Source organism: Meleagris gallopavo, chromosome 28 (assembly GCF_000146605.3).
Source record: "Meleagris gallopavo isolate NT-WF06-2002-E0010 breed Aviagen turkey brand Nicholas breeding stock chromosome 28, Turkey_5.1, whole genome shotgun sequence".
In the NCBI taxonomy this organism is placed as follows: Eukaryota; Metazoa; Chordata; class Aves; order Galliformes; family Phasianidae; genus Meleagris; species Meleagris gallopavo.
Genome location: NC_015038.2, coordinates 4145255 through 4153956, shown reverse-complemented (window position 1 = coordinate 4153956; position 8702 = coordinate 4145255). Strand labels below are relative to the sequence as shown.

Genomic DNA, 8702 nt, shown 5'->3' with positions numbered 1-8702 from the left:
GCTTCCCGCGTTCTGTACGGAACTGTTCTGTTGCGGAAGGAGAACCGCAAGGGCGAGCGGGGAGCGGATGCAAATGAGAGCGTGGCGTACGCCTGGCGTGACGCGAGGGCGCAGCGCGGGCCAATGAGAGCGATGGAAAGGAAGGCGATTTGCATAAACCCCCAGCCGCGCGTTCCCATATATGGAGGCGGCGCGGGAGGCGAGCCGCGTGTTTATGTATGCAAATCAGTCACGTGCGGACGGGCTGTGTGACGTCACCGGGCTCTGTGGGGCGGCGCAAGGGCTGCTGGGACGGCGGGGCGGCAGTGCGCTTTTGGGCCTGGAATTTTCCTCAGAGTGCTGTTTTTTGCCTGAATTCCCCTCAAAAGGTCGCTTTTTGTTGAAGTTTCCATTTTTATAGGGGCAGTACCGTGCACTGAGCCCTGACCTCAGAGTCTCACGTGGGAAACCTAAGGGATGTCTCTAACACAGGCCCTGACCATCCCTCAGCACTGATAGAACACAGCGAGCACAAGCCGTTATACCTTCATTTCTGACATTGTTTAAGACATGCTGGGCTTTAGCGTAAGCATGCTATGCTACAAAAGGTGTTCTCCTAAACGCAGGCCCAGCTGAGGGCTTTGCAGTGCTGTGCAGGGCGGTTTTGCCCTGCAGTGCCACCCTTGTGTTTGGGTGCGTGGGTAGAAATGAGTAGCGGCTGTACGGGGGAGTGGGGGTCAGTGTGAGGACTGCACAGAAAAACAAACAGTGGGATTACAAGCAAAATAAATAGAGCATATCATCTTGCAGTGCTCGTTCTTTGCTGTAAGACTTAATAAGTAGTGCTGCCCCTGTCCCTGCAGCCCTAGCCAGCAGGGCCGTGCTGTCACTGCCCATGTTACATGCTGCGTCTTGTGATCTGTGATGCTGATACAAACTGCTGTGGCAGGGCTGTGTCCATGTGGCCGTGCCAAGCGCCTGCCTGCCCCCATGGTGTCTGGAAAGCCCCAGGTTTAACCACAGGATCGTAGAATGGCTCTGTGATTGAAGGCTCTGTGATGGCTTTGTGGAAGAAGGGGCTTTAAATCACAGATGGCTCTGTGATGGAAAGGAGTTTAAATACCATTCAGCCCCAACTCCCCTGCCATGGTCTGAGTGCTCCCCACCAGATCAGGATGTCCAGATCTCCATCCAGCCCAGTCTTGAGCAACCCCAGGGATGGGGCACTCACAGCTACTCTAGGCACAGTGCCAGGACCGCATCACTGCCTGGGAACCTCACCCGTGGTACTGGCACAGCTCCCCAGGGCCGTGGGCACAGCCCCAAGTTGCCAGAGCTCAGGGGGCATTGGGAATCTGCTCTCAGCCATCGAGTTTGGGTTTGGGTGGTGCTGTCCGGAGATGGGGTTGGACCCTGCGGGTCCCTCCCAGCTCGGGTCATTTCCTGATCCTGTGGTTTAGTGATACAAGCACAGATATGGATACGGGCAGAGCCGGGGAGCCCGCTGCTCCAAGCGCTGAGGAAACGCGAAGGCAGCCGCGCTGCTTCATTTGTCCCTCTCGCGCCACTGTCGAGAGCGCGCCGAGCATCCTGTGGGCCTGCCGGGGTCACGTGGCGGAAGGAGCTGCAGTGTCGCCGTCTGATTGCGTCACCTCCTGGCGGCGGCGCGCGGGGAGCACCATGCCCAAGTGAGCGCGGCTCCGGGCAGGAAGGCAGGACGGCCTCGGGAGGGGCTGTGGGCTTCTGGGGGCCGTTAGGGCTCGAAGCCACCTGGTTCGGTGGCGGGAGGGTTCCGGGCTCGCGTTGGTTCCGCTCTCTGGCAGCGTGGGAAGATGGAGGGTGGGTCCCGGCGGTGCGGAGCGCTGAGAGCCGCTGTGCTGCGGCTGTGGAGGCTGTGCTGTAACAGCCACAGCGCGAGGTGCTGGCCTGAGTCGCTAACGGGTCCTTTTCCCCCGCCAGGTTTTACTGTGACTATTGTGACACGTACCTCACTCATGATTCGGTGAGTACTGAGCCTTCGTCTTCGCTTCTGACTGCACCAAAGCGAAACTTGCACGGAGTAAAACAAGTTGTTTGAAATGCTGGAATGTTCTGCTTGTTTGTCAGAGCAAAAAGAAAGAAAGAGGAGGAATGGTTGTGTCAGAAGTACTCAACAACTCTGATGTTATATTAGTAGGAGGCAGCTGGCTCAGCATTAGCATGGCTTCGTGCTTAAACTTGAGTCTCAGTCCTGGTAGTTATATACAAGGGTGTTGTGCAGCACCTTTCCTCTCCCTGTACACAAAAAACAATCTGTTCTGTGCTTGCAAAGGAGATAGCTGTATCAAAGTTTCTAGAAATTGTGGTGTTACGTGATGTTTTGTGAGCTTTAGGTTTATGTGATCTTTCTCAGCCCTCCGTGAGAAAAACTCACTGCAGTGGCCGAAAGCACAAAGAGAATGTGAAAGACTACTATCAGAAATGGATGGAGGAACAAGCTCAGAGCCTGATTGATAAAACAAGTAAGACGAATCCTTTTGTGATCTTGGTGTGCTTTGCTTTTGCTTCTGTCTTTAAGTGCTTTCCTTCCTTTTTTTCTGTGCTGATTCAGCATAACTTCCCTGGTTATTCTGTGAAACACAAATGAGAATGTGACTTAGAATCTGAACTCATCCCAGCATGATCTTCACATGACACAGAGCCCTGTGTGATGGGCCCTGCAGCAGTTAAAGTTTTAGTGTTGCTGGGGTGGTTGTATTTACACCCACCTTTAGCACTGCTCATAATGTCATACGAGGTGGCATGGCACGTAGCTGTGCCTGTGGTCAGGGATTTAGACTTTCTATCTCAGGCTGCTGAGTTGTAAACTAACACCCTTAGGGCCAAGGGGCAGTTTTTTGATAGTGAAAGTGTTCTTGTTTTTTTTTTTGTTTGTTTTCCTCCCTTCCTACTGTAGGCTTGAATAAAGTTTCCTTTGTCAGTGCTGGGGGTTCTCTTCCTCTAAGCTGTCCCCCTAATACAAATTCTTTTCAGTCTGAATGGGATAAATAAAAGTGCCAAATTAACCTTATGACACCTTTCTTCTTTAGATGCTTCCAGCTGTCACATCTTTTGCCTTCTTTTTGATCAATTCCAGTCTCTTGAATTTCTTCTTTTCCCTTTCACACTAGATATTTTCCATGCTTTTTGTCACCTGCCTTTTTTCAAGATAACATGGATTAATCTAATGATCCTAGGTGAAAAGTTACAGCTGCAAATCATGTGACATATTTTCTCTGCTATCTACTACAGCTAGGTGTGTGAAATTCATCACGGAGCTCTCTAGTCTCAGCTGGAGTAATTACTGTAATAACTGTCTTCAAGAATATCAGGTGCTTCCATCTTGACAAGCAGTGTAAACCAGGGATTTGTTCCAGAGTAAGAACAAATGAGTGTGCAACACGACGTTAAGTATGTTCTGAATGTTCGCCGTGAGAAGGAGCGTTGAGGCAGGAGCTTCCTCTGCTTAGTAACTGTGTTTTCTTCTGGGATTCTTTCTCTTTTTTTTTCTTTTTTTTTTCCCCCCAATGTAGCGGCTGCATTTCAGCAAGGGAAAATTCCACCGACACCTTTCTCAGCACCACCTCCTGGAGGAGCCATGATCCCACCACCTCCCAGCATCCGTAAGTCTCTACTTTTGGGCTGCAGACCTCTTTAGCAGCGTTCTGTGTTTCCTTGTCAAGAAAAGTCTTCTTAGCTTGGAATCGAGCAAGGAAGCGTTGACTTGTGAATATTGAAATGTAAGAGAGTGCACTGCAAGATCTTCAGGTTGTTTTGCCTTAGTAATGCTGAGCACACCAAGAGAATCGTGTGCTCCCTCATTACTTGATAGCTGCTGTGTAGATAACCTCATGAAAACTTCCAGCACGGTGGCTTTTTTTGTATAATGATGTAAGATTGATAACCTTGTTCTGCACCGTGACTGGCAAACTGTTGAGATCCTTTTATGTGCAGAGTCTAGCTGTGGCAGTTGCTTGCATTAAATATGCCAAGTTGGAAATAATAGCTAGGCTATTCCTTGCTTCTCTATCTGGCACCTGAAGTCAAAGCTGAAACTGAAAACGAAGGCAGGCAGTTGTAAAACAATTAAAGTTATCTTAATTACTAAAGTTTCCTGTGAAGGTTAATAACTATTTGAAATTGCACGTTGATGATAAAGGATGTAACTGATCTGTGTGTGTCCAGCTGGTCCCCCACGGCCTGGCATGATGCCGGCCCCTCACATGGGTGGCCCACCAATGATGCCAATGATGGGCCCACCCCCGCCAGGAATGATGCCAGTTGGACCTGGTAAGTGGGAAAACAATTCTCTGTGATTGCAGTTGTCAGCCTGTTCTACTCTGTCCTTTGCTGCTTATTGAAAGCACTTACGAGTCCTGCTGAAATTATTGCTTTGGTAAATGGCAGTTCTTCTACCTCTAGTCCTACAGCACAGGCTTTAATTACTTAGCAGTTTTATGATTGCAGTGCTCTCATCTTTGCACAAGAGATGCTCTTCAGCAGTAGATGAAGTTTATTGTTTAAAATGCCCTAAAGTAATGCTTTCCAGAGAAGCAATTTACCTCAAAGAGGTGAACTGAAATGTCTTATTCTGCTTACTGGCATTTGAAGAATTCTCAGAGGACATTTACTGAATCAGTTACTGGAGCAAATCTAAGGGAATACACACATGCACACCAAAAGCAGTGAAGTGTATTTGCAGTTATTGCATTTCTGGTAGATAATGTCCTTTAAGTGTTTCTCTGAAGCACAGAATATGTGCGTGGTCTGTGACACTGGGCAGCACAGTGGCTGCTGGGCAATAAATGGAGGAGCTGCACCGAAAGCATTCTCTCACTGCTTTTTGGTAAAGCACCTGATGTCCTTTGGCAATGCTGTTCCTGTAAGAAGTACACCAGGCCTTATTCAAACAGCCTTAATTGGAGGATTTTGCAGCACTTTATTCCAACTGAGCTTTCCAACTCAGTGATGGAGCTGGCATCTCTTAGGAGTAGCTGAAATAATTTTTTCAGTGATATTGTCAAAGCCAGACACATAACTCAGAAATGTGACTCTTCCTCTACTAATTTCTAATATCCTTCAGGGAACCGTAATCCATCCCACCCATGTTCTGGATCCAGATTTACACACTTAAAAAATGAAAGCTCTCTGGGGTCTGGGGAGGAAACCTGCGCTTTCCCTGCAGCTGCTGATCCCGAGGGCTTTCCTCTGATGTCTTCTCTTTCCTCTCACAGCTCCAGGGATGAGGCCCCCAATGGGAGGACACATGCCAATGATGCCAGGGCCCCCAATGATGAGGCCACCCTCGAGACCCATGATGGTGCCAACCCGGCCAGGGATGACCCGTCCAGACAGATAAAGACCTGGAGTCCTCTGGTTCTTTTCATATTATGCTCTTCCATGTGCTAAAATGCCGTAGTCCTACACCCCAAGGGTTTTATATGAAAGCAGTGTGTAGATGAGATCTGCTCTTATTTCAGATTGCAGACTGTTTGACTTAGATGCGCACTGGAGTGATGCTTTTGTAACTGCTCTGGTTTTTGGTTTGTTTTCCCTGTTGAAATAAAACATTGAAGCTGGTTTATGTATGGAACACCTGAACCCTACTGTGATTTTCTTCCTGGCAGGACGTCACTCTTCATTGCACCCTCTCCACTTGTACTGCACTTTGCTTTTTAAGGTTTCTTTTGTCTGCTTCCACATCATACCCCTAGAGAGAGGTATAAGTACCTGCTGTCTTTAACTAGAAATTCTTGTTTCAAAACAAGCGTGCATGGTTTTAGTTTAAAAAAGTGATGTCAAAAAGGTCTGCAGTGATCTCCCTAGCTGGGGAAACTAACGTTCGTCGGTGTTAAGTCCTAACAAAACAGGGTGAGTTTAATAAAATCTTGGTTCTTTCTTGTGAGAAGCAAAGAGATGCTGTTAACAGCTCACTTCTTACAGTAAGGTACTGTAAGTCATTGCTTTGCCACTCACAAGTGTATTTTTAATTTGCTGCTGAGGCGTTTGTGTGGACACGTGTCCTTAAATTATCAGAACTGTGGAGTCAGCAGTGGTAATGCCCACTTTTCTTCTTCAGAGAAGGAATGTGGGGTTAAAGACAATTACCAAAGCCCTTCTGTTTGTGGAAAGGGCTTTGTGTTTTTCATGTGCTTAATGCAGGCGTACAGTTCCAACTGAATCAAAAGAATTTATTCTGTTTGCATAACCACCTGCTCTGTGCATACTGGTTGTCGTCTGTTTATATAGGTGGAATTTTCCAACTCATTCTTGGCATATTTGTATCTAACATGAAAGAGTGGGAGTTATCTTGCAGGGAAGCGTTTGGTCAGCAGTTCTGCAAGGGCTCCTTTTCTGAGTTGAATCACTGATATGAGGTGGTATTTTAGGAAGGCATTTTTCATGCCTTCAAGTCTATAAAGCACGTTGGGTGGCTGCGTACTATCAGATTAAAATAATTCCAGCCAAGTACAAAGCACGTGGCTTCCTTGGTAAAGGACTGACTGATCAGTTTAATGCTCCAGTGCCTTATTTGAAGAACAACACAATCGTTTATGAAGGATTTCTTTGTTCAGCACAGCCTTGGAAGCAAAGCACTCCCTTGTAGCACAATATGAAATCCCCCAGCATGTGAAATGTAACTTGCTGTCGTCCATCAAGGAGCAATGCAGCATAAATGAAGGAGCACAGAAACTGCTCCAACTAAGATGTTTTTTTGTTTTTTTTTTAATTCCAGCAATTGTTTTATGCTGAACACTTTCAGGACTCAGCACTGCTTCTTAAAGGCTGGTTTTGGCTGTCCTGAGATAGCTCATACAGAATGAGGTGTGAAGCTGCTCAGGGCTTTTCCCTGCACCTCCAGCAGTGTGAGCAATTAGTGTGCTAATAAAGGCAGAGCTGAGAGCTGCCTGAAGCTCTGTGACAGCCCTGGGTGCTGCTGGCTGTGCCCTGCTCCCAGTGCTGCTGATAATGGGGTGATGTGGCTGAACTGGAGCTGCTGGACCCCATAGGGAGCTCCCCTTGTGCTGCTGGGTGCCACAGGCTTAGATGGGTGTCTTTGCTGGGTCCAGAACTGGCTGGATGCTGGGTCTGGAGAGTGTTGGATGGAGTTAAATCCAGCTGGTGCCTGGTCAGCAGTGGTGTTCCTTGGGTAGGTACTGGTGTCTGTTCTGTTCAATATCTTTATTGATGATCTGGATGAGGGGATTGAGTGCACCACAGAATCACAGAATGGCCCGGGTTGGAAGGGACCTCAAGGGTCATGAAGCTCCAACCCCCTGCCACATGCAGGGCCACCAACCTCCACATTTCATACCAGCCCAGGCTGCCCAGGGCCCCATCCAACCTGGCCTTGAACACCTCCAGGGATGGACGGGGCATCCACAGCCTCTCTGGGCAGCTGTTCCAGCACCTCACCACTCTCATAGTAAAGAACTTCCCCCTGACATCCAACCTCAATCTTCTCTCCCTCAACTTCCAACCATTTCCCCTTGTCCTGCTGTTATCTCCCCTTTCCAAGAGCTGACTCCCCTCCTGTCTGTAGGCTCCCTTTAGGTACTGAAGGCTGCACTGAGGTCACCCCGCAGCCTTTTTTCTCCAGGCTGAACAAGCCCAGCTCCCTCAGCCTGTCTTTGCAGGGAGGTGCTGCAGCCCCCTGATCATCTTTGTGGCTCCTCTGGACCCTCTCCAACAGCTCCCTGTCTTTCTTGTACTGGGGGCTCCAGGCCTGGACACAGCACTGCAGGTGGGGCCTCACAAGAGCAGAGCAGAGGGGGACGATCACCTCCCTGTCCCTGCTGGCCACCCCTCTGCTGATGGAGCCCAGGATCCCATTTGCTTTCCGAGCTGTAATCACACACTGCTGGCTCATGTTCAGCTTTTCCTCCACCAGGACCCCCAGGTCCTTCTCTGCAGGGCTGCTCTCAAGTGCTGCTCCTTCAGTCTGTACAAAAGCCTGGGATTCCTCTGGCCCAAGTACCAAACCTTGCATACTGCTGTACTGAACATCATTAGGTTCACCCAGGCCCACCTTTCAAGTCTGTTGAGGTCCGTCTGAATGGCATCCCTTCCTTCCACCTTGTCAATTGCACCACTCTTGGTGTCATCAGCAAACTTGCTGAGAGCACACTCCATTCCATTAACATCTTCACTGGTGAAGATGTTAAAGAGCACCGGTCCCAGGTCAGACCCTGGGGGACGCCTCTCATTACCAGCCTCCATCTGGACACAGGCACCCTCTGTAAGTCTGCAGATGGCACCGGGCTGGGAGGAAGCACTGATGTGCCTGGGGGGAGGAAGGCCCTGCAGAGGGACCTGGACAGACTGCAGTGCTGGGCTGAGGCCAAAGGGGTGCGAGTGCCACATCCTGCACTTCGATGAGAGCAGCTCCATGCAGAGCTACACTGGGGCAGTGACTGGAAAGCTGTGCAGAGGAGAAGGGTTTGGAGGTGTCAGCTGACAGCCGGCTGAACGTGAGCCTGCTGTGTGCCTGGGTGGCTGAGAACATGATGGCAGCCTGGTCGTGTCAGCAGCCAGCAGGAGCAGGAGGTGACCACCTGTCCTCAGCACTGTGTTCTGAGCCCCTCCTTGCAACGAAGACCTCGGGGTGCTGCAGGTGGGCACGGAGCTATGAGGGAGCTGCTGAGTCTGGAGAAGAGGAGCTCAGGGGGGACCTCATATCCTGAATGGAGGTGGTGGTGAGGTGG

At 49.6% G+C, this 8702-nt stretch overlaps 2 protein-coding genes across 3 annotated transcripts in view; one reads left to right on the top strand and one right to left on the bottom strand.

Moving 5' to 3' along the window:
- Nucleotides 1–155, bottom strand: part of TAF11 (TATA-box binding protein associated factor 11) — a 4428-nt gene extending 4273 nt beyond the window's left edge. Inside the window, exon 1 of the mRNA XM_010724384.3 lies at nucleotides 19–155. Coding sequence (XP_010722686.1) covers nucleotides 19–155 — 137 coding nt within the window. The remainder of the gene's footprint in view (nucleotides 1–18) is intronic.
- Nucleotides 156–1440: 1285 nt separating this feature from the next.
- SNRPC (small nuclear ribonucleoprotein polypeptide C) lies at nucleotides 1441–5598 on the top strand. Of its 2 annotated transcripts, none has more exons than XM_003212968.3 (6): nucleotides 1441–1667; nucleotides 1939–1981; nucleotides 2372–2480; nucleotides 3531–3620; nucleotides 4183–4287; nucleotides 5232–5598. In XM_003212968.3, the coding sequence occupies exons 1-6, from the start codon at nucleotides 1456–1458 to the stop codon at nucleotides 5354–5356; spliced, it is 684 nt and encodes a 227-aa protein (XP_003213016.2). In that variant the 5' UTR covers nucleotides 1441–1455; the 3' UTR covers nucleotides 5357–5598. The 2 variants fall into 2 exon arrangements, with proteins under 2 accessions (XP_003213016.2, XP_019478845.1); XM_019623300.1 differs by having other exon boundaries at nucleotides 3528–3620.
- Nucleotides 5599–8702: the final 3104 nt, after the last annotated feature.

Bases quoted from the DNA above. Each gene is read 5' to 3' on its own strand.
- SNRPC (XM_019623300.1), top strand. From the start codon at position 1,456: ATGGATACGGGCAGAGCCGGGGAGCCCGCTGCTCCAAGCGCTGAGGAA. The intron at 1,668-1,938 runs GTGAGCGCGGCT...TTCCCCCGCCAG, and splicing joins GCGGGGAGCACCATGCCCAA to GTTTTACTGTGACTATTGTG. The intron at 2,481-3,527 runs GTAAGACGAATC...TTCCCCCCAATG, and splicing joins GAGCCTGATTGATAAAACAA to TAGCGGCTGCATTTCAGCAA.